At 33.5% G+C, this 26,338-nt stretch overlaps 1 protein-coding gene across 2 annotated transcripts in view; it reads left to right on the top strand.

The window, feature by feature from the left end:
* Nucleotides 1–488: 488 nt before the first annotated feature.
* LOC114324551 (alpha-N-acetylgalactosaminidase) overlaps nucleotides 489–26,338 on the top strand; it is a 70,959-nt gene continuing 45,109 nt past the window's right edge. Inside the window, exons 1-2 of one of the 2 annotated variants that reach the window (XM_050657836.1) lie at nucleotides 489–648; nucleotides 21,502–21,685. In XM_050657836.1, coding sequence (XP_050513793.1) covers nucleotides 21,531–21,685 — 155 coding nt within the window. In that variant the 5' untranslated portion in view covers nucleotides 489–648; nucleotides 21,502–21,530. Of the gene's footprint in view, nucleotides 649–14,619; nucleotides 14,998–21,501; nucleotides 21,686–26,338 lie in introns of those variants that run through there. The other variant, XM_050657835.1, reaches the window with a different exon arrangement.

Below are 26,338 nucleotides of genomic sequence, written 5' to 3' on the forward strand. Positions count from 1 at the left end.
CAGAAATCAAAGTCAAAATCGAAAAATCACGTTCTAATTTTATGAAAATGAAAAAGGTCCTATATATGCAGCAAAGAGGGCGAAGACGACAAGCAAGAACGAAAACTACCGGATTTGTTCACAAATAAAAAGAGAAGTGCCATGCTCTGTGGAGGTACCTACATATTATGATACGTAAAAAAATTCTTTAATTTTCATCCAACAAAGTTTAATAGCTCGAAGGTATGTTTATTTGGTTCTATAACCTGTAGTTAGGCTCCAGAGAAGTGCAGTGAAAAAAAAATTATTTAGCTTTAATTCGCTTGAAATAATAAAAAATATCAGATGATTCCTTATATAAGTTTGGTTGAGTGTATTTTAACCGTTATGTTTAAACCTAATCTAAAAAAAAAATAGTTCAATAAGAAAAATGTCTAACACGGACAGTATTAGTATTCATACAAAATTTTCGAAACCGAAACCGGTACTATTTTGATTCAAATTTCAAGTTTTTATTAAAATCAGTTTAACGGGTTTTGTTTTCAATCTAAGGCGACAACATTCCTTCATGTCAATAACTGATCAAAGAAACTGTACAAATAATCTAAAAGTAAATGCCCATTGTGAATCGGTTTATTAAAAACAAATTTCTTAAGAACACATTATATGGTGAGTACCTACCTACAACAAATATTTTGTTTATTTTCCGTATTGTTTCTGTGACATATAACTTGTATCAAAAATAATCTTTTCGTAGTCTTCGTGATTAAGATATATTTTGAAAAAAATAAACGTAAAAAAATTATCTCTAACCAATTGAGTTTTGTAAAAGCATTACCTATTTAGATTGCTCAATTTTTAATACCAGTAGTTAACCATGAACGTTGTTAACAGAATAACGATTTAATGACTTGTATTATTGTTAATGGATGATGACTGTTAAATGTGCGTGTGTTGAATGAATGTTTTCTGGATGATTAAACCATTCACGTATGTTACGAAGGCATGACGTTCTTCTTCCACCGGGACTCCCTTTTTCCACATATTTTGCCCTAAATGATAAGATGGAGGACTCCATAACGTTCTAGGTGTCGCATGACATAGGTACAACACTCCAATTTTCGTATTTTTAAGTTTTCCACTACTTCGGGTTATTTTTTTAAACGTTGTAATTCCTCTTCATCTGTCACTCTTTCAACTAAGCTTATGCTTATCCATATTTCGAATGCTTGAAGTTTATTTAATAGAGTTTTAGTGAGCGTCCTGTATTCAACTCCATACAATAATGCCGAGAACGTGTAACATTTAACAAGTCTTATTTTTAGGTTATTGTTAACAACTACTCCGTACACATAATACTTTTTTCGTTCAAAAGAACACTGCTCTGGCCCTTTCAACGCGGATTTTTATTTCTTTGGTTCTTTTATCCAAATTGTCATTTATACACTAAGCGCCAAAATTAACGCATCACCTTAAAAATGGGACATTTTTAATGTCTCATATTTCCTAAACCTGTTGTCCGATTTTAGTGATTTTTTAATATGTTATAGCTTTATTCTTTAAGAATATCGATGTAATAATATTGTTGCTAAACAGATAAGTGTTATTGTATACCGGGTGTAACAATGATAGTGTGTTTTTTCCTCAGAGTTTGGAACACCCTGTGGAATATTCTAGCGTACATAAAATATTGAAATTAAAACTTAACTGTAACCTTAAGCTATCTTAACATTTTGCTTTTTGATTCATTCGCTTATGTTGGATAATAAAAAAGTTAGGTACTTTAACAAATAGCAACGTTTTTCATCAATACAGGGTGTTTCTAAATAAGTGCGACAAACATTAAGGGGTAATTCTGCATGAAAAATAATGACCGTTTGCTTTATACACATATGTCCGCAAATGCTTCGTTTCCGAGATACGGGATGTTGAATTTTTTCTTACAAACTGACGATTTATTTATTGCTCTAAAACCGGTTGAGATATGCAAATGAAATTTGGTAGGTTTTAAGAGGTAGTTATTGGGAATTTTTTGGCATACAATTAAGAATTTTATATTCACCATTGGCGTGCATACGGGTAATATGACGGGGTAATATGACCCGTATGCACGCCAATGGTGAATATAAAATTCTGAGTTGTACGTCAAAAAATGCGCAATAACTACCTCTTAAAACCTACTAAATTTCATTTGCATATCTCAACCGGTTTTAGAGCAATAAATTAATGGTCAGTTTGTAAGAAAAAATTCAACATTCCGTATCTCGGAAACCAAGCATTTGCGGACACATGTTTATAAAGTAAACGGTCATTATTTTTTCATGCAGAATTACCCCTTAAAGTTTGTAGCACTTATTTAGAAACACCCTGTATTGATAAAGAATGTTGCTAGTTGTTAAAGTATCTAACTTTTTTATTATCCAACATAATCAAATAAGTCAAAAAGCGAAATGTTAAGAAAGCCTAAGGCTACAGTTGGGTTCTAATTTCAATATTTTATTTACTCTAGAATATTCCACAGGGTGTTCCAAACTTTGAGGAAAAAACACACTATCATTGTTACACCCGGTATACAATAACACTTCTCTGTTTAGCAACAATATTATTACAGTGGAACCTCGATAACTCGGATTAATCGGGACCACGACCGATCCGGGTTATCGAAAATCCGAGATAGCCGGAGAATATGGTAAAAATTAATAAAATACGGTATACTTACAGATAAACTCCGTTAGAATTGAAATAACATGAAATATTTTTATAAATATGCACAGTACATATTACCTACTCATTACAATTCTAAAAAAAACCAAACCCAAACAATACAAGACACACAATACTAAAGACCATTGTTTATAAAAGAATTTTTTAAATAGTCTTTCCTAAACAATGCTGACAGTTTGAAATAAAAAGGAATAGATACTGCAGACAGCTGGCTGTTGTTTCTGCGGCGTGTACTATGAGTAATTTTTAATCTCGTGTTCAAATTACACACATAAGTACACGACACAGAGAGTCTAGACACATTATCTCTCAAATATTATATTACATACACTTTTATTGTTGAAAGGATTGTCTGATAATTAACTATTTTGATTGGAAATAAGCCACAATTAAATTGAAAAATACAAAATATTGAAAATCAAAATGTTTATCTGATGAAAATCGGTCCGGGTTAGCCGGACTTCCGGGTTATCGGGGGCCGACTTATCGGGGTTCCACTGTACATCGATATTTTTGAAGAATAAAGCTATAACATGTTAAAAAAATCACTAAGATCGGACAACAGGTTTAGGAAATATGAGACATTAAATATGTCCCATTTTTAAGGTGGTGCGTTAATTTTGGCGCTTAGTGTACTTGAACTGAGACAAGTGATGTTTCCATGATGTTTTTTCTATTTCAATACCTTATGCTGTAATTATATAGTCGTTCACCGGTGTTTTGCTGACTACTATATACCTACTCCAGTGAAATAAGCAAAAAATAGACCATGTTGTGGACACTCAATTATCCAGGTATCTGATAACTTTTTTAGTTATTATAGACATAGACCTATAGGAAGAAAACCTACTTGTTTCCTGCCTAGAGTTCGGGGCCGTTTTTAATTATTAACAATTTACTAGTCCTGCCGCCAGGGGGGTACAACGGCCTCCTTAATTCAGATGGACTTACCCAAGTTTTTTTTAGGTATTTGGACCCGTAGAACACGATTTTTTTGGGTAACAGCTGATTCGGATGTCGATAAGATTGTTATAAACAAAGAACTTGAGGAATTACATAACAGCGATTTTTCGCAAAACAAAACATTTTTTTGTATTTTTTGGGTGATTCTAAGCAACAAATGTTCTTACAAATTTTTTCGTAGGATGCATAGTTTTCGAGATAAACGCGGTTAAACTTTAAAAAAATCGAAAAATTGCAATTTTTGAATGAGAATAACTTTTGATTAAAAAATAAAATAGCAATTCTGCTGACAGCATTTGAAAGTTTAAGTCAAATTATACCGGTTTTAATATTATTTGCATTGCTAAAAATTATTCTTTTTATTATAAAAAAAAAGCTATTTGTTTATAAGACAAAAAATTGTTTATAATTTTAAAACATTGCTTTAAAACCGAATAACTTTTGATAAAAAAATAAAATAGCAATTCTGCTTACCTACTGCATTGGAAAGTTCAAGTCAAATTCTATCGGTTTTGATTATTTGCATTGTTAAAAATAATTTTTTTATTGTTAAACAAAGATATAAACACATAGTGTTCCCCAATGCATGCGTTTTAATGTACGTAATCTACGTAGAAATTGTCTGTATGCGCGCCTACTCGTTTGATTTTAAATGAGAAATGCATTGAAAACATAATTCAAGCACTATGTGTTTATAGTTTTATTTAACAATACAAAAATTAATTTTTAGCAATGAAAATAATCAAAACCGATAGAATTTGACTTAAACTTTCAAATGCGGTTAGCAGAATTGCTATTTTATTTTATAATCAAAAGTTATTCGGGTTCAAAAATTGCAATTTTTCGATTTTTTGAAAGTTCAACCGCGTTTATGTCGAAAACTATGCATCCTACGAAAAACTTGTAAAAACAATGACCCAAAAAATACAAACAAATGTTTTGTTTTGCGAAAAATCGCTGTTATGTGATTCCTCAAGTCTCAAGTTCTTTGTTAATAAAAATCTTATCGACATCCGGATCAACTGCTACCCAAAAAATTCGTATTCTACGGGTCAAAATACATAAAAAAAACTTGGGTAAGTCCATCTGAATAAAGGAGGCCGTTGTACCCCCTGGCGACAGGACTATAGTGCAAAAAAGCGATTTTTTCGATTTTTTGCACCCCATTAAAAAGCTGAATAGTTGACATAAAAATTACAAAATTTGATTTTTCAGAACATTGACAAAGCTTCAAATGCTAATTTTTTAAATTTAAAAAGTCAATTTTTTGCTTCGTAAACTGCAAAATAAGTGATAATCGTTATTTGTTAATAACTTTTGTTCAGACTAACGTAGAACTTTGGTGTTTCATACAAAGTTGTATATTGGTGTACTTCACAAACCCTCCAAATTTGAGATCCATAGATTAATTAGTTTAAAAGTTATTTTATTTGTTTATCCCAGAAACCTTTGTTTTGCAATAACATAAGACAGTAAATAATGAAGATAGAGGATAGGGCAATTCTGCGTACACCAAATGAAAGTAGAAGAGTTATACTATCAAAATATATTAAAAAAATATAAAATTATTTATTATAATCAAAAATCCTAATGCCAAATTTTTTAAATTTTGTTGTTTAAAAGCATTTAGAATAACTTTAAAAATATAGTCCGTAGAAAAAGTCTTTTTGAATATTCAAAAAGCTGGTATTTTACACGAATTTTCAAAAATGTAGTTCAATTGGTGACTAGTCATGGTAAGTGAAATTAGAAGCCGGGAGCCAACAAATCCACGAATTTAAGAACTAAAAAAGTAACTTAAAACTACTATCATTTTCTATATCTTGGGATCTACAGTTCACCAAATATAGCTGAAAGTGTGAAATTTCTGGACCGTCAGTGCGAGTGCGAGGTCCGTCGTTTGACGAATGAGTATCATGATCGTCACGCGTTTTCACACTTTCAGCTATATTTGGTGAACTGTACTCAATGGATTTTGATCTTTCTTTTTTAATTTGTATGTACTTTATGTGTACATTGCAAATATGCAGTTTATCCAGAGATTTATTAATTAATAAACAGTCTAATTTGTTTAAACCATTTTTGGAAAAATTATTTTTTCCCAAAAATCATTTTTTTTAAATAATAGTATCATTATTAATCATAGAAAAAGTTAAAGTACACTTTAAAAGTAAATTATCTTCAATAAATAATTATTTATTTAATAATATCTAGTAATAATAGTGTTATAATAATAGTTTTAACATACAGGGTGTTTCATTAATAATTGTCCATATAGTAACTGGAGAAACCTTAGCACAAAATACGAAGATTTAACCTAAAACACTTAAATAAAATGTGGTTCCTTACTGAGTTACAGGGTGTTTTATCTAAAAATTTAAAAACTATTTTTGCTCAGCATTTTAGAACTATTCCACGTATCCTTTTCATACTTGGCAGAAAGTATAGGTACTATACAAACTACTAAATTATGTTAAATAAACGTTTATGGCTATTACCAGAGGCGTACGACGGGGGAAAGTAAATGGTTGACCCTTTCCAAATTCTACGCCACTGGCGAAATTGCTATTTTAGTTCAATTTTTGGATTCTCCAATACTTTATAGGAAAATAATATACTCTTCATTCGTAACGGTAAAGTCATTAGTTTTCGAGATATTTGAAGTTAAAAATGAAACGACACGGTTATTTTGATCAGTGTATTGTGTCGCTTCATTTTTAATTTCAAATATCTCGAAAACTAATCATTTTATCGTTACGAATGAAGAGAATATTATTTACATAAAAAGTATTGCAAAATAAAAAAATTACACTAAAATAGCAACTGGTAGTAGCTAGAAACGTTTATTTATCTTAATTTAGTAGGGTGTCCAGTACCTACACTGTCTGCCAAGTATGATAAGGATACGCCAAATAGTTTTAAAGTACTGGGTACAAATAATTTTTAAATTTTAATCATATGAATCATATCATAAATTAATCAAAATAACTGTGCAGTTTCATATTTAACTTCAAATATCTCGAAAACCAATGAATTTATCGTTACCACTGAAGAGTATATTATTTACGTAGAAAGTATCGTAGAATCTAAAAATTGCACTAAAATAGTAATTCCTCCAGTGGCGTAGAATTTGAGAAGGGTCAACCAATCACCATCCCCTGTCGTACGCCTCTGGTAGTAGCTAGAAACGTTTGTTTATCATAATTTAGTAGGGTGTCTAGTAGCCGCACTTTCTGCCAAGTATGAAAAGGATACGTCGAATAGTTTTAAAATGCTGAGCAAAAATAGTTTTTTAATTTTTAGATAAAACACCCTGTAACTCAGTACGGAACAACATTTTATTTAAGTGTTTTAGGTTAAATCTTCGTATTTTGGGCTAAGGTTTCTCCAGTTACTATATGGACAATTATTAATGAAACACCCTGTATAAAACACTCTTTAATTTTTATGTTTTCTAAGAATTCCATAACTTTTTGTTTCGACTTCCAGCTTGGAAATTTTTTCAAAAGTAAGATATTTTTAATTTGTGGTTAATTCCCAGAAAATATAATAACTACAATGTAAAATGCTACAAGATACCGTAAGTAAATGTAAAATACATAATGTATCTATTGTTAATTGTCTTTTTTGTCTGCCTATTTTTAGTAATTTGAGTTAAATCTTAGTATTTTTTGAAATATCATTAGGTACAGTAGGAAAAATGAAAGAATACACCGTGTCACAAAGAAAATTGTCCAGTGCAAGTACATGTAACAATAATTATTACATGTACTTGCGCTGGCCAATTTTTTGTGTGACACGATGACAGGAAAATACAGTGCGTTTTATATGTTCGTTCATGGGTATTCTTTCATTTTTCCTACTGTAAATACCATGACCGCTACCATAAGTGTTTTATTGTCTACGCTATACCTATACTTATCATTTTTTTGCTGGAGTGCTTTTAAGTTTAGTGCTACCATAAGTGTCCTATTGTCTACGCTATATACCTATAATTTTTTTTTGCTACAGTGCTTTTAAGCTTAGTGCTAGTGCTACCATAAATGTCCTATTGTCTACGCCATATATGTCTTGATGACACCGTTTACAATTATTATTCCTTCTTGTTTTTTAAAAAGGCATTTCTGAAAATTCTTGTAAACGAGTAAACGTTGAAAAGCAGGGGCGACAAGAGGCATCCCTACCGTAGTTCTCTTTTAATATTAGGAACCTGTGATTCCAAACCGCGTCTACTAAAACTTATGTTTGATTCCAATACAAATTTGCAATTATGCAAACTTCTCTGCCATCCAAGCCAATGTCTCTTAGAACTTCAATCAATATAGAGTGCTTAACACGTTCATATACCTTTGAAAGTAAAAAAAAACAACAGTACATGTCTACAGCTACAGATATATCACGACATCTTTGAGTAAATACATTCATCCCAAACAATGTCTCTCTCGTTCCAAACCCCTTACGGAAACCAAACTGTGTGTCACTTAAGTATTCATCGCATTTATTATATATGTAGATACGGCTATGTATTATCTTTAGAAAAAATTTCAATAGATGGCTTAACAAACTGGTGATTCTACTTATATAATCGGCACAGGATTTTGCTGTTGTCTTCTTAGGTAGACCTAGGAACAATAAATTGACGCAACCATTAGGTAGGTGTCCGGTGGTATAAATGACATTGAAAAACGAATTTATAACCTCTAAAACATTGCATCGATTTATAAGCTTGTATATTTCACTCTAAAGGGTAGCGGGTAGGACCTCCTTTGGAGTCCCTTGGATTGTCCTATCAGGGAAAGTGAATCAATCCCTGCGCTACGCAGATTCCAGGAGCTTCTTGACCCGGGAAGCTAGCACCTGCTAAAGATCCCTTGTCCAGGGTCTCGGATGAAGTCCAGAACGGCATCCAAGGTGACGAAGAATACTTCCGGTACGGCGAATATGGAGGAGCTGGAAACCCTTAATTTTTGGTATAATATAAGATCACAAACCTAGAAGCGTCTGACCCGGAGCGAGCGGCTTCAAACAGCGTCGGTACTCACAATGAGCGGCTGAATTAAAAACTCACCAACCCGCCTTGCCAGCGTGGTGTTTCAAGGCAAATACCTCCCAACATTTTACTTAAAATTTCATCAGGACCTGTCGCTTTACCATTTTTTGATAATTGTATGGCTTGTATTACCTCAGAGTAGGTTACTAGGGGTCCGTCACAGTTAGTAATATTCTGAGGTGAACTAATCATATAATCTTCGAATAGGTTCGGAATGCAATTTTCCCATTCTTTAAGTTTGTCCTCTACTTCACATAGGTATTACGTTTACCATGTTCATCATGTAGCAGTCCAGTTTGTCCCTTAGGGCCAAACCAGACGGGCCATTCTGCAGCGCTACTCTTTGGAGTCACAAAGCAGCTTCCGATGATTGACCATGACCTCACTACTAATGGCGTCCACTAGTGGCAAAACCCATTCAGACGGACCACTTTTGTAGCTGCCACAAATATTGACGAGAGTTTACACGGTTAGCACGTAAAATGAATTTTGATTCCGAAATATTTTTAATTGAATTCCAAAACATACCGGCTAGATGTTATACAAGAACCCGAGGGTATAGTTATAGGGCATTGAAAGGAAAAGCATGGGACGAGATCTTTGAATTATTTACTAATGAAGTAAAAACCTCACATGTAGGTAGGTGGTATATAATTTATTAAAAAATTTATTCTAAAAATGATCCAAGATGGATAAAATCACAAACGTTTTCGGACCAATCAGTCCATCATCAGGTGGTAGAAACCTAAAATAAGCAAACCACTGTATTAAAAAGCCAAGATGAAATTTGACTGTCTGAATGACTGAATGTACCTAACTTTCAGACAGTCAAATTTCATCTTGGCTTTTTTAATACAGTGGTTTGCTTATTTTAGGTTTCTACCACCTGATGATGGACTGATTGGTCCGAAAACGTTTGTGATTTTATCCATCTTGGATCATTTTTAGAAAAATTTTTTTAATAAATTATATACTACCTACCTACATGTGAGGTTTTTACTTCATTAGTAAGTTTTTATTATGGTATACAGCCAATGAGAGGAATATTTTCCTTTATATTTTGAATTATTTGTTTCTGATTTTAAAGAAGGTAGCCCAGCCCTATCGAAAAGAATAGGTAAATCCAGTAAGCAATATTTTCTCTATTTACATTTACATTTTATTATACATTCTGACGAGAAAGAAGACTTTCCTCGTCTGAATCCATCATTTAACTGAACGAAACAAATACTCACAATCTTGTTTGTTTATTTATGTTAAATAGTGGGGTACCATCCTCTGCCAAAAAAGGCTTTATTGTTTGTTGTAGAAAACAAAACGATAAGATATCAGTTAAAAGAGGGTTGCAAGTTACCATGTTTACATATATTTGGGCATAGGTAAATTGAGTTTCGTATACCTGAATTAAGAAGGGTCAAAATATTTAGATGGTCGAATTGAGTCCCGGACATCGAAATCCTTCTAATTACCTTTTAATAGCTTTTTAATTTGTAAGTATTTTATTGGTTATGCATTTATGGTAATCAAATAAAAAGTAATATGTATACCACAAAATATTTAGTATAGAGTGCGATCTATCTGTATACGATACAGTGTTAAGTTGATTGCCAATGAAAATCGTTCTTAGTGAAAAAGAAAAACAATCATTGATTGTGTTGAATGGCTTCAAACATCGTTTTCAAAATTATTTAAAAAATGACGGCAAGCGTTGGATTTGTTGTGCGCAGACGAAAGAAAAATGTAAAGCATTTTTAAAAACCCATGGGGACAACGTAGTGACGGAAATTATGGATGACCACAATCATAGTTAATTAAACGAAGATGTACTCAATCGTCAAATGTTAGTAACTCCTTGAAGTGAAAGACCGTAGAAGATATCAGTGAACGACCTATGAAAATGGGGGATATGAAAATTTTGCATGAGGAATTACGAAATGGCAATATTAATACCTTGGCTACCAAAGATGTGGAATTGGTCAGAAAAATATGTATAACGCCCGACGATCTCTTCTGCCTAAATTGCCAAAAAGTATGGAAGAGGCTCATGAACATTAAAACATTTCCAGTGAATACCAACAAAAAGCAGGATTTTCTAATGGTAAACGCCATACAAAAACCAAATTATTGTTTTATTACAACAGCAATTGAACTTTTAAATATTGCTCAAAGTTTTTTATGCAAATGTTCTCCATCCATGATCTAAAAGAAGATCATTATATACCTTTGGTTTTCTTCTTATTGCCAAATAGAAAAAAACATACATATACATAGACTAGCATTTAAATATGTACCATACTTAGCACAGATTTAGCATGTAAATGTGGTTATATTGTTTACTGTAAATATTTTAGGATTGCATTTTTGTAATAAAATTATATGTTATAAAATAAATTATTGTTTTCTCATTCCTATAAAACATTACGTACACCGACTAAGCCCCAGGTAGGCATGGGACTCAATTTACCCATCTTCGGGACCCAACTCGGCTATTGGAAAGACGGATTATAAATTCTGGGACTCAATTAGGTTACTCCGATATATTTAATGTCATCATCTTCTTGAAAACAGGACCTCGTTCACTCAGTTCTAATGGGAATCTTACTATTTGTGTGTGTTTTTTGTGTTGAAAATTGTATCAAACTATTTTACGGATGTAGGATACCAGATGTACTGGTTAATTTTTTATGTGCTTCTTCCTGTGATATAGCTGCTTTTGCCTGGTACTTCTTAATTCCATTTATGGAGTTTATTGGTATTTTTTCAAAAAGGTAGAAATTTTATAAAATATTTACAACTATGGACATTACAAACACTGACTTTGACGAACACACTTTTTTAAAAGATTATTATTAGCCGGCAAGTTTTTAATCATTTGAACACGCTTACTTTTTTTTCTCACTCATTACATTAAACGCCGCACCCTTCCAAACGATTTACATCGCAGCGTAGTCTCCGGCGCTAGCAAATCGCCTGTCCACAGAGTGGATGCATGCAGGGCCGGATTTATGGGAGGGCAGGCTGGGCAGCTGCCCGGGGCCCCCACATTCCGGGGGCCCCCACAAAATCCCAAACATAAAAAAGTCAGCACATTATTCACATAAAATAATTTTTGTTTTATGCAAACATAATTATGTATATCAAAAATAATTTCTTATTTATCGTTATCTTGAGTTGGCACTACGCCACTGAGTATAATAACATTGATCAAAACATTGATTACTCCACATTTACAAAGTTTGAACTTAAATTTGAGCCAAACTTACCTCCTACGCCTACAATAATCTATTTGTCTTCTAAATCATATTCTACATCATGCATATTTTTTAAATACCCTTTTTGCATGGATTGCAAAATACTCAGAACATAAGCAAGTGGAATTCAGTCTTTTTTGTTGAGTCATAATTTGGTTACGAGTTTGACCTTAAATTATCCCGTTGACAAAAATTGTGGCATAAGCAAATCTGAAAATCTGGCACTAAACCACTCACTTGTTTTGTGACTTTGTGCTACTTGCAGAAAGAATAATAATTATTGTCAGCTGTAATACTATTTACGATAATCTAGTAAAACAGCAATATTACTCACCACTCACCTGTTTTTATTATTTCGTACTGTTACCCCTGTTGAAAAAGGTAAGTTTTTACTTTATTTTTGTGATAGCCTAGAAGTTTCCTATCTAGTATTTGGAGAGTTGGGGACTTTTCAAATATAAAAATTTAAATAAAGTCATGCTACTCATACAAACATGGTCAGGCCAGGCCGGAAAATATTTAAGTTGTACATTGGATTGTTAACTGTTAAATAATTTTGATATAAGTTTAAATGCTAATTTCTAAAATCATTCAAAACGTGCGTAATAAATAAAATTGTGCTGTGTGCTCTCATTGTTACTGGTACAGTTAATAGTCCATTGACTCATGGTTTTTTCTGAAAATTTTAAAGAACCGCTTGAATTGACATGAAATTTGGCATACACATAAATAATAACATGTCAAAGAAGAAAAGTGAATTTTGCCGATTTGTGCTTTTGCCCTGGAGGTGAGTTTCACCCCTCCTCGGGTGTGAAAAAATAAGTCCGGAAAGGGATAAACTGGCGAATTCTAAGCAACTTTTGTTCTATAGCATTTTTTCACTAAGTTAATACTTATGTAGTGTTATTATTTTAGTTATTCATCATCATCAGTAGCTCGACAATCATTTTCGATCTTGGCTTGTTCTAGGATTTTCCGCCATTCTGTTTTGTTTCTTGCTTTGTTTTTTCAGTTGGTAATCTTAAGTATTTTCAGATCTTTTTCCACTTGTTCCATGTATCTAAGTTTGGGTCTTCCCTTTGACCTTCTCCCTACTGGTGTCTGCCTCATTACATGTTTTGGTGTTTCAGTCTTCAACATCCGTTCAACATAACCCATCCAGTGCAGACGCCTGATCTTTATGGATGTTATGACGTCGGGTTCGTTGTATGCTGCGTAAGGGGTTTGTTTCTCTGGTATCCGTTTGATGCAGTATAATTCCATCATATAGTGGATCTCTCTTTTTTTTTAACTTTTCTTTGAAGAAGTCTGTTATTATTTCAGTTATTTGCAGTAAATTTGCGAGTAAATATGTTAATTTTTTAACAAAAAAAAAACACGTTTTTAGACGGTTCTTTGCAAATGACTAAAAAAAAGTAAGTATTTTGTCGAAAAAACATTCTTATCAAAAATATAAGTGTAGCTTATGAATAAGTGAAAAAAATGGTGTATGTATGAATTCTAGAGAGTGGAGAGTGATAATTCTCAAAAATAAAGTGAATTAAAAATCGCCTTCGGTCTATGATGGGTCAAGAGCGTTTCATATCTCTATAATGAGCATTACACACTATGCCTTAAAGGAACTAAATAGATATGTCAGACATAATTAAGGAATTTTCAATTCAAAAATCTAAAAAATACCCAGACTTTAACCATACATTTTACAATATTTATTTTTAATATTTTACGGTAACAAGTTACACCTCTTGTATTTTTTATTATTTAAAAATATATTTATAAATGTAGATCAACATTTTTTTTATTTTTAAAAGGGAAAACTCTATACTTGGCTGTATACCATAGTTATAACAACAATTTTTTAATGGTAGGAGGTAGGGTCCCACACCAATTCTGCCTAGGGGCCTCCACTGCCTTAAATCCGGCTCTGGATGCATGGCCCGTCTGGTTTGGCCCTTATTGAAGATACCAGCCGCATATTTCACTTTCAGTAGGTAGGTATTCGCCCCGAGCGTTAACAAAGTGTCAAAGCAAAATCGACCGACCTGCTCATGGTGGCGGATTTTTGAAATTTTATAAGGACGCTTTGTGTATGTTTAAATGAGACATTTAAAAAAAATGCCGTGTCACGCTAGTGATATTATGTATTAATATAAACAGAAAATAAAAACGCACTTAATCTGATATAAATTCTTCACTTTCCAATATTGATTATCAGTTCGATTTTGTATACATAACCTCACTATCGCAGTTTATGTCAATAAATCTTTATTAACGCAAAAGAAAATATTGTTGTTGCACTATAAATTACAGTATAAATTAATAACTAATGAATTCTAACAATTTTTTTCGGTTATTATCACTACAAAATAAAATATTCAAGTTTAACAAAATAATCCCATAAGACTCAATGTTAAAACGTCCTTACAAAATCTGACAGCGTGTCACGTGACTGTAAGTAGAGGGGAGACGCACGGAGCCAATATAATGTAAATACTGAACACTGGTTAATGTATAGGCTACTTAGGTTTTTTTTTTCGGGACGACACTGGCCAGCCAAAATTTTAATATCTATTCTAGGAATTCTAAGTCACTTGATTTAAATTTAACAACATTCCTGCAGTCATTTTATCATAATTTCTTTTATTATCGCCCAGTTACGTTCTCTTTGCATTTCGTCTAGTAGTTTTTATATATTTAATATTTGTTAACATAAATAGGTTTTCAAACTAAAACAAAGCTTGTAATTATAATTTATTCTAAAATAACACACGTTCTGAATACAGAGATAGAATTCATTCGTTTACTGAACGATAAGATAGCATTCATTTGCATACGCTGTATAGAAGAACTCGGCAACTAATCAAAAGTGATAAAAGTGATTGAATTAAGCGAAGATATCAAAACTGACGAAACTGTTTATAAAACAATTTTTATTTTTATTTGAGTGTATTAACATCAAGCGATAGGTACCACCAAATTTCTCGTAGTTTACTAGATTTTTAGCAAAAATAATTTAGAAAAGTGATCTGGGTAAGTCTTGTTATTTCTCTTTATATAGTTCTTCAATTTATGTCTGATTTTAGCTGAGATTAACTCTTTAACTTAATTATACCGGGAGATCAATAAAAATAATTTTATCAGCAATTTCTATACTTATCATAAAATATTTTTGTTATTAAAAGAAAACTTCGTGTTCTCTCTCTCTTAGATAAGGGTATTCCAGCTTTCTCTTCTTGATGCCCTTTATAATCTCAGTAGTCTTGCTGAGACAGTATTGTGGAGTTTCGAACCTTCTCCGCCCAGGACCAGGGCCTCCGCTACCATATGTGCAAAGTGTGCCATGCACACGGGCGCCATCCTTTAGGGGCGGCAAAACCACGGGTCAAAAATTGAAAAAAAAATTTGCAAAAAAAAACAATTTTAAAATTAATTAACAATTAATTTTAAAACAAAATTTGAGAAACTAAATAGGATTAGGTATAAGTACACAAGAAACATATTTAAATTAAGTGACAGCGATCTTTTAAAACGTTGTTTTGTTCTTGAAGAACGACTGATAGATCAAGATAATAATAATAGGTCTGGATCCCGCGTATGAAAAAAAAGTTGATTAATAGCAAGCTGAAAATTTATTAATAGCTTAAGGGTGTCTAGTCGGACAAACTTTGATATATGGGAACACTGGAACAGGGGCAGTTTTAATTGTGGAACAGGTTAAAAATTTGGAACGGTCAGACCACGAAAACGGCACATGTATTTTGTCCGACAGAACAGACTTAAACTCTCCGAACAGAGATTAAACTCTTATGCAAAAATCAGACTGCTATTTATCACCAAATGGGCGTTTTAATGAGTGGAACATGTAGAATATGTCAAATGGCAGGAATTATGACAGGTTATAAATAGCAGTCTGATTTTTGCATGAGAGTTTAATCTCTGTTCGGAGAGTTTAAGTCTATTCTGTCGGACAAAATAAATGTGCCGTTTTCGTGGTCTGACCGTTCCAAATTTTTAACCTGTTCCACAATTAAAACTGCCCCTGTTCCAGTGTTCCTATATATCAAAGTTTATCCGACTAGACACCCTTAAGCTGTTAACAAATTTTCAGCTTGCTATTAATCAACTTTTTTTTCATACGCGGGATCCAGACCTATAAGGATATAGACTCCAATGATTTGTTTAATGAAATTAAAGCGTTTAAATTAAAGTTATTTTTATTACTTGATGACATTGACCCCTTAAGTATTTTACAATATATATTTGAAAACAATTTAATCTCCACCCTTCCAAACGTAAGCATTTCACTAAGAATTCTTTTGACATTGCCTGTATCTGTAGCTTTTGGCAAGCAAGCTTTTTCAATGTTAAAAATCATATAAGGACAATGTTTCGAAGGATGTTCTTGATGATCTATATTTGTAACATAAGCCGGAGCTCCGATATCTTGGTTACATCGTTAATTCGTCAGGTTTGCTAGTCGATCCCGAAAAAGTAGAGGCAATTATCAATATTCCAATTCCAAAAACCGTTTCAGATATTAGACGTTTAATAGGTATGGCAAGCTAGTATCGTCGTTTTCTTGAAGATTTTTCTTCACTTCTTGCTCCGCTTACAGCTCTAACTCGTAAAAATACAAGGTTTGTTTGGGATGAAGATTTTTCTTCTTGAAGTACCGTGTCCGTATTCAGACGTTGGCTGCCATCATGTTTGCAAGTTCCTGAAACCCCTCTCTATCGGCTGCGGATGAAGATTGCGAGAAGGCTTTCCAATCTGTTGAAGAAAATCTTGTTAAGGCACCGGTTCTTTTCTGTCCGGATTATAATTGTCCTTTTGTGGTTCAGTGTGATGCTTCACATTTTGGTTTACGTGTTGTACTCAGTCAGGTACAAAACGGTGAGGAAAAAGTTATCTGTTACCTCAGCAGATCACTGACTAAACAGGAAAGACGTTATTCTGTGACGGAGAAGGAAACTTTGGCCGTATTGTTTGGAATAGAGAAGTTACGTCCTTACCTTGAAGGTACTAAATTTACTGTCATCACAGATCACTACAGTCTAAAATGGCTGAATAGTATCAAAGACCCTGTTGGTAGAATTGCGCGCTGGGCGGTGAGACTTCAACAGTACGATTTACGATTTTGACGTCGTTCACCGCCCAGCGGCAATCAAAGATTGCCTGGGCAATATTAGCAATTGAACAAGAAATTTTTGATGGTATATATTTTAGCGGTGTAATTAATGAATTTGCAACAGCAAAATCTCGGAAAATATCGCTACTACAATAGCTATTTTTTATTTATCTATTGTACCTATAGCTCAGTAAATGAACGTGAAATACGGCGATACCGTATAATTTCGGGGTCACCACCGAATTGCATAAAAATGTTGATTTAGTTTCTACTTACCCTCCACTTCAAAGTTGGACTTGTGCAGTTGGTTGCTTTTGCTCAGGGGGTGAAAAATATAGGTTCCAAGTAAGTTCTGGAATGGATAAACCGACTAATTCTAACCAACTTATACTCTATAGAGTTTTGTAACTAAATCAATATTTTTCGAGGTATTTACGAGTGAAAATGTTTATTTTTCAACAAAAGAACACGCTTTTAGGCGGTTAAACTCAAAAACTAAGTATTTTATCGAAAAAAATATTGTTATCGAAAATGTAGCTTATAAAAAGAATGAAAACATGGTGTATTCATATTGTTCTGAAAAATGGTGTACTCGTGAAGTCTATAGACGTAATAAAAGAAAAATTGAGGCTAATGAAAAGTACGTTCCTATTCGTCAAATTCCAAATCCAATATTTCAACCTAAAATAACCAAAAAATGAAGTACTTTTCGGGTAAAACTCATTAAAACTTATAATGACTTCCAAAGTTCAGTTTTTTGCTTTATTTCAAGCACCTACCTACCTATCTACCTTCAAAAAAATAATCAATAAACATGACCCAAAATGCCCCAACGGCGCCAAAATACTTTTTTGCACACAGGCGTCAGTAACCCTTACGGGGGCCCTGCCCAGGACACTGAAAATTCTTCTATAGCACCACATTTTAAAAGCCTCAAGACGATTTAGACCAAAAGCGGCTCTGCTCTGCTCAATTCTGGATCTAATTTCACCGTGATTCTCTCTTACAATTTACCTGATATCCAAGGCAAACAAATGTGATCAACTTGCTTAAGTTTTATATTCTATTGTTTACTTATTACGAGTATTTTGGTTTTTCGTATGTTCAGATCCAGCCCTGCTTCCTTACAGCTCTCAACGACACTGTTAAGTAGTGTTTGCAGATCTTCTTGAGTAGAGGCTAGGAGTACTGTGTCGTCGGCATATCTCCAATAATTATTGATCACTTCACCGTACACAATTATTATTCCTTCTGTGAGCGGCCGTGGAGTAACGGCATAATAGCTGGCCTCATACGCCAGTGTACGTGGGTTCGATCCCTGCCAAAGACAAACCATTTTCATTTTCAATAATGACACGAGCCGTCTCACCGTGCCTCGGAGAGTACGTTAAGCCGTCGGTCCCCCTGGGCTAGTGTACATCGACACTAGTTACTTGAAACAGGGTTAAAGATGTAATTGGCGCTGGAACTATCCGAAAGGATCTCCCCGGCAAAAATGCCATACGATATTATTATTATTATTATTATTCCTTCTTGTTTTTCAGAAAGTACATCTGTGAAAATTCTTTCTGAGTAAACGTTGAAAAGCAAGGCCGACAAGGGGCATTGCTTCTTCTTCTTGGTCTAGCCATTTAGGTCCACATCTGAACATAAGCCTCTTCAAGTCTTCCTTTCCATTGTTTTTTGTTGTACGCTACTTGTAGCCAATTTTTCCCGGCAGTCCATGTCAGATCATCTGTCCATCTTATAGGAGGTCTTCCCTGGGTCTTTTGTGTTCGTATGGTCTCCAGGTTAGAATTGTTTTATGCCATTTGTTTAGATCGCTCCTAGCTATATGTCCAGCGTATTCCCATTTCAATTTTAATGATTTTTGTACCACATCGGTGACTTTGGTTTTCTGTCTTATCCATGTGTTTGTTTTCCTGTCCTTAAGTGATATGCCAAGCATTGCTCTTTCCATCGCATGTTGAGTGACTCTAATGTTCATATTCTTTTTTGTGATTGTCCATGATTGTACCCCACATGTTAATATCGGAATAATGCATGCATCAAAAACTTTAGATCTAAGGTGTAGGTGAATTTGCTGATTTCTGAGTATATAGTTTAGTTTGCCGAATGCTGCCCATGCTATCTTTCTTCTTCTTTTTATTAATTCGGTTTGAATTTCCGTATTTAGTATTATTTTTTGTCCTAAGTATATATATTCCTCAACTTTTTCTATTATAACTTTGTCGTTTATTATTGTCACGGTTTCTTCGGCGTGTATGACTTTTGTTTTGTTTAAATTCATTTTCAGTCCTATTTTAGAAGATTCGGTATGTAGTTCTGAAAGTATGGTTTGCAGTTCTTGTAGGTCAGTGGCTATCAGGATTATGTCATCCGCAAATCGTAGATTACTGAGGTAGCGGCCATTGATGTTCATTCCCTTATATTTCCAATTTAGGTTCTTAAAAACGTCCTCTAAAACTAAGGTGATCAGTTTGGGTGATAGAGTGTCTCCCTGTTTGACTCCCCTCTTTAATGGTAGAGGGTTCGTATATTCATTTTCATTTAGGTAGTATGTAGCTGTAGCTTGGTTCATAGTTTCTTTTATTTTTATTAAGTTAATATATCTGCTGTCTATTCTACAATTTTGCATTGCGTTTATTATTACGGACGTGTGTTCTATAGTGTCGAAGCTTTCGACACTATAGAGGCATTCCTACTCAGTCACCATTTTTCTCGGTCCTCCAGCTTTATTGTTCTTCATGAACTCTTTGTCTGTTACGACTATTTTTTTTTTCTCCTCTGTGATCATTGTGATCGACCAACATTTTGTATTTAACCTAATCTACTACCAATGCGTCTTGCCGGTGTCTGGTGGTCTCTTTAAAAGACTCTTCTTAGTATTATTGTGGTGTCGTAGGTGGGTCTACTTTGATTTTTAGCCCTAATGCGTTTGCTATGTCTAAGAGCATAGCTGAGGGGTTTCCTAGTCGAGTGTCAGTCTTGGTTGTCTGTCTATGGATGTACCTGAATATTATATGGTTATCTATGGATCATCATCATTCTCTTTGCCTTATCCCTATGCGGGGTCGGCTTCCCTAATTGCATTTTTCCACACAATTCTATCTTGGGTCATATCAATGTGAATCCCCTTTACCAACATGTCCTGCTTTATCGTCTCCCCCCAGGTCTTCTTTGGTCTTCCTCTCCTGCTCCTTCCAGGAATCTGCACTTCAGCTATTCTTCGTATTGGGTGATTAAAGTATCGACGTTGAACATGACCAAACCATCTTAACCTATGCTCTCTCATTTTGGCATCAATTGGTGCCACACCTAGACTTCCCCTAATATACTTATTTCTAATTTTATCCTTCTTTGTCACTCCACTCATCCATCTAAGCATTCTCATTTCCGCCACATGCATTCGTTGTTCCTCTTTCTTCTTCACTGCCCAACATTCAGTTCCGTACATTATAGCCGGTCTTATTGCTGTTTTATAGAATTTTCCCTTCAGCTTCATTGGAATTATTCTGTCACACAACACACCACTCGCTTCTTTTCAGTTCATCCATCAAGCCCTAATTGTACTGCATGCATCTCCATCTATTTCTCCATTACTCTGTAATACCGATCCTAGGTACTTAAAACTATTGCTTTTTACAATCATTTCGCCATCCAAAGATATCATTTTATTTGTAGTAACTCCGTCTTTAAATGAACATTCCAAATACTCTGTTTTTGTCCTACTAAGTTTTAAACCTTTTTCATCCAGAGCTTGTCTCCACTGTTCCAGTTTTTGTTATAAGTCTCTTTCACTATTTCCTACTAACACGACATCATCAGCATACATTAAGCACCATGGAATGTTACCCTGTAGTTTCGCTGTTATCTGGTCCAAAACTAATGAGAATAAATAAGAACTTAGCACCGAGCCTTGGTGCAATCCTACTTTCATCTGAAATTTATCAGTCTCTCTCACACCTGTCCTAACACTAGTCGTTACTCCCTCATATATATCTCTCACAATCTTTACATATTCACCAGGGACTCCTTTCTTATTGAGTGCCCACCACAGAATCTCTCGAGGAACTCTATCATATGCTTTCTCAAGATTTCATATGGTTATCTATGGATATAATATAATTATCTATATTTATTTGCGTGAGGATGTTATCAGTCAATTAAACGCATTTTTATTTGTTTTAATCTGTATTTTAGCAATAATATACATATTTTTCAATAATATTGATTATTTTTTAAACAAACCTATAAAAATTAAACACCTATTAAACATTGTATTAAAATGTTATCAAGTACATCGTGACTCACACGACTCAGACAAAGATAATCTCTAAGTATCAAGCTATATAACATAAATATAGCTGCATCAGTCTTATTGCCGATATTATTGATTGTTTTAGTTATGCTAATCAAGAACTGAGAAGGAACAATGGTTTCAAGACTTGTGTTAGCGTTGGTTGGACTTATTTCAACCGTGAATGGTTTGGATAATGGACTTGCCCGTACGCCACCAATGGGCTGGATGGATTGGCAAAGATTTAGGTGTCTGACAAATTGTACACTATATCCTGATGAATGTATAAGGTTAGTACTACATATTTAATAAGTCACAAGTATTTCTGTAATTCCCAAATGTGTGCTGTAAAAATATCATCATCAATATCATTATCAGCAGTACTACATATTTAATAAGTCACAAGTATTTCTGTAATTCCCAAATGTGTGTTGTATAAAATATCATCATCATCATCATTATCATCAGCATCATCATCATAATCATCACCATCATCATCATTAAGAGATACTATCAAATATCAAAAAAGCTAGATCCACCTTCACTTGGATGTCGATGGGGGCTTTCTTCACGAGTCACAACCTCTCTATTGGCATAAAAGTAAGAATGCTGAGATGCTACGTCTTCTCTGTCCTTTTCTATGGTGTTGGATCGTGGGTCTTGAACTAAAGTATTGTACAGTATATGTACAGATGAGATATTGTAAAGTATATTGTTATAAAACTGACTTTACGTGGTTACTTTACTATTTTATTATTTATGTTTTTAGACACTAAGTTTAATTTTAGTTGACTTTATTTATTTTTTAATAACTTACTTCTAAACAAATGAAAGACACTGAAATTATATCTTTTATTTTACAAACTACGATATCTAATTTATGTATTACACCAAATCTAATAATTTATTTACATAATTACAAGTTCAAAAATATCGCGCCCGATACATATCAAGTACACCGACGTATTCAAATTCACAACTAAACTCTAATTCCAAAAATGTCTATTTATATAGTTATGTACAATTAATCTACTGATTTCCAGAAACATCTAAAGGTAAATATTATTTACAGAGCAATAAAAAAAGGTTTATATCGATGGCCTTCTAGAAGCGCCGAACAAGTTTCTATTTGTCTCGCCTACAGAGAGGGTCAGACAGTTTGACGACAGAAGCTTCCGGAACGAAATAGGCCAGGTTGTGAGCAGCCTATAAATAATGTCACAATATGTAGAGATGAGATGTGGCTATATAGAAGAATATTTAGAATCCCGCGGACTGACCGAGTCACAAATGGGGAGGTTCTCAGAATAATGAAACAACCTAGAGGTACTACCAACCATCAAATCTCGAAACTTACAATACTTCGGACACATCATGTGAAATGAATTCAAATATGCCCTCCTACAGTCATCCTGCAAGAAAAAATATTTAAAAAGCGAGGTCCAGAAAGAAGAAGAACATCCGGGTTAAAGAACCTCAGAACTTTGCCATGGTGATCGCCAACATTCGTCACGGATAGGAATATCAAGAAACATAGGCCTCCTCTAGATATTTCTATTTATTTCTTTTCTGCGGCTCTGCTATTCAATCGGTCACAATTCTTTTGTGCCCCTTGGTCTCCACTTAAGCATTTTTTTATCCTACTGTTATCGTTTTTCATTCTTGCACGCTCATCTCCAGATTAACCTTGTATTTTATGTCATAATCAATTTTTCTGCTGATGTTTTGTGAGAGTTAAGATTTCTGCTAGTATGTGATAACTCTTCGACACTTTCGATTTCACTTTCATCTTTCGAAATCGAAAGTGTCGAAGAGTATATATACGTAGGTCACACGATCAAACTAGGCAAATAGAATCAAACGGCAGAGATAACTAGAAGAATCCGAATGCCTTGATCAGCAGTACAAAGACTCAGTGATGTGTTGAAAAACAAAAAGACACCAATAAATCTAAAGAAAAGTGGACGGAGTGGGGGGTTGATTTATACCCTCTACTTCGTACAAGCCACCGGTTGGGGGCGACTTCCTTCGATGGTTCGTGTAAAATAATTAAAACTCGTGCAGGGAATAAATTTAATAAACGAATTTACCATTATTCTGGCGATCATTTACACAAAAACTACACATCACTACTTTCTAAACTTTTACATTGATTTTACAAAGAAAATTTCGCATTTAGCGATCTAATTTTACACTGAGTCGATGCATGTTGATTGTTTGAGTGTCGGCACACGAATGCTAGCCAAAAACAGACGGGAAAGAACCACACACCCTGCGTCTACAAAAAACCGGCTCACAGACCCAACGCATTTTCAACCATGCAGAAAAAACCTGCCCTACACCTAGCCAAATTATTCTGCTGGTCGGAAAGAAAAGGCGAGCTTCAGTTGCACCATAATTTTTTACAAGTTGCAATCGCAACAAAAAGGGTATTCAACAATTGTATTCTGTCAGGTATGACTTATGGAATGGAGACCGTGACACTTACAGAATTGTCAGCCAATAGATTAAGAACAACACAGAGGACAGTCGAACGAGCTATGTTGGGAGTATCTCTGAGAGAACATATACGAAACGAGGACGTGCGAAGCAGGACAAAGGTGGAAGATGTAATTGGAAAAATTGCGCAAATGAAATGGAACCAGGGCCCCCGTAACCGGGCGTGCAACGCGTGCGGCGCACGCGGGCGTAACCCCAAAGGGGCGCCAAACCGAAGGTTTGGTAAATAAGAAATATTTATTTTAAATGAGATAATCATTTTTTTATATACAATTTTAATTATTTCATGAACAGCTAGAGAAATCTCAAAAATCAAATATTGTGTTATTACTGAAAAAATTAATATTCCTGTCCTGAAATGTTGAACTTACTCCGTCAAAAATATATTACATTTTGTTGTTCCTTCCTAATTTTTTTCTTTGAAGTACATTGAATTACGCTTGGCATAAACCATCCAATCGATTTTATGTTGTAAACTGAAGCGACACTCAAAATGGTGAAATAAACATCAAATCACACTCCTTGACGAGTAGAAACATAAATTAATACCCATAATACGCAACTTAGCAGTTTTACTTCAACAAAAACACAACTTGCTGGATCAAGCAGTTTTACTCGTATAAAGTGAATCTTTTACTCGAATTTATGATAATTACCCTTAAGTAAACAAATACTCTATGAATTATGATTATTTGACTTGAATATCTTTTCCCTTCTCGTTTATGCGTTTATTAGACTTATTAGACATTATTTACTGTTACTGGTGAACGGGTGGTTTCCTGCAGTGAAAGGTTTAAAATTTTATTTTATGTTGGTGTTATGGTTTGTTTTTAAACCAAGAGGAGTGATTCAATTTTACCGCGCTGTAATGCTTTTTTTGTAATTGGTCCAACCGCAGGCAAGTTTACTCCACTATTAAAATTTTGACACTAATGACATTAATCAAATTTTGACAATATTGGCATTTCATAGGTTAATTAAGTTATATCGGCGATGATTTATGTTTTCTTTTTTATTCCTTTAATTTTTAGATTTTTAGTGTGCTTTTATGTAAAAAGCAGTTGTTTTTAGAACTCTTTAGCGACGTATTAATAAAATATAATATTTATGGATTACCGAGGGCCGACACGATCAACCAAAAAAGAAGATGTATTTTTAGTTATTTTTCTAGTGACTTTCTTGGGCGTGAATCTGTCTTTTTAGTTTACTCCTCTTGGTTAAAAAATAACTATAATAATTACCTACGACTAATATTGCAATATCCGTTGGGTTTGTTCTGCCCTGATTTTAAACTTTTGTTTTCGTGTAAAAAATATTGGACAACCTTTTTTATTTGTTGTTATTTTAAGTGGTGTGGAAATTAAATTAATTGTGAAAATGGTAATATAAGTACCATAATCATTGCATAGAATAATAATAATTCATTTTAAATAGTTATAATCGGGTTTCCTCTAATAAAATCCACAATTTACAATAATTTATTTTGAAAAAAAAAAGAAAATAATTAAGACATTGTGTCTGCGTAACTTGGAACCATATGGGAAATTATTTTATTATTAATTTTACGGAAAAAATTTATTCTTCATAAAATGCTTTGCATAGACTAAAAACTAAAATGCAACCAAATATAAAATTGTGTCAATCAAGTGAGTATCAAAAATATGAATTTAGATCCAGAGTACTCTTAACTCGTATAAGATTCATAAAATTTGATATTTGATGGTTTCATTCTGAGTTCTAGACAATGCAGAACTTTTTATGAAGAATAACTTTTACTCGTAAAATTAATAATAAAACAGTTTTCCATGGTTCCTAGTTATGTAGATACCCTGTATAAAATGTGTTTGAAAACTTTGAAATGACAAAATATTATTGTTATAGTTACTTAAATGTATATTTTTAATTTAATATGCAGGGTGCTTCATTAATGTTGCAAAAAACTTAAGGGGAAAGGCGCAAAATGTCGCCCGTCAAAATTTTCAATGTTTTTTAAATGTATTCATTTTTTTCGAATCGTGAGAAAACTAACTTATTAAAATAAACATTATAGAAGTTTTCAGGGACTTTCGGCCTCAATAATAATGTAGTCTTTCATTCTGGGTTTAAATTTTTCAAAATTTTTTATTAGTTTTATACAGGGTGAGTGGGGAGGAACGCACCAAACTTTAAGACTGTATAATATACCTAAAAATAATCAAAAATAACTAATATGTTGTTATTCGATTTTCATTTATTTTCGAGATACAGGGTGTTAAAATTTTTCTTACGAACTTCTAAAACCGGTTGAGGTGTGCAAATAAAATTTGGTGGATTTTTATTCACCATTGGCGCGCGTACGGGTAATAGTCTGAAATTTTTTAAAGATAAAAATGGTACGCCACTGAAATATTTCAAATTAAAAGTCTTTCTTGAATTCCTCGTTCAATTTGTGACAAAAAATCTAT

This window comes from Diabrotica virgifera, chromosome 8 (genome assembly GCF_917563875.1).
Source record: "Diabrotica virgifera virgifera chromosome 8, PGI_DIABVI_V3a".
NCBI lineage: Eukaryota > Metazoa > Arthropoda > Insecta > Coleoptera > Chrysomelidae > Diabrotica > Diabrotica virgifera.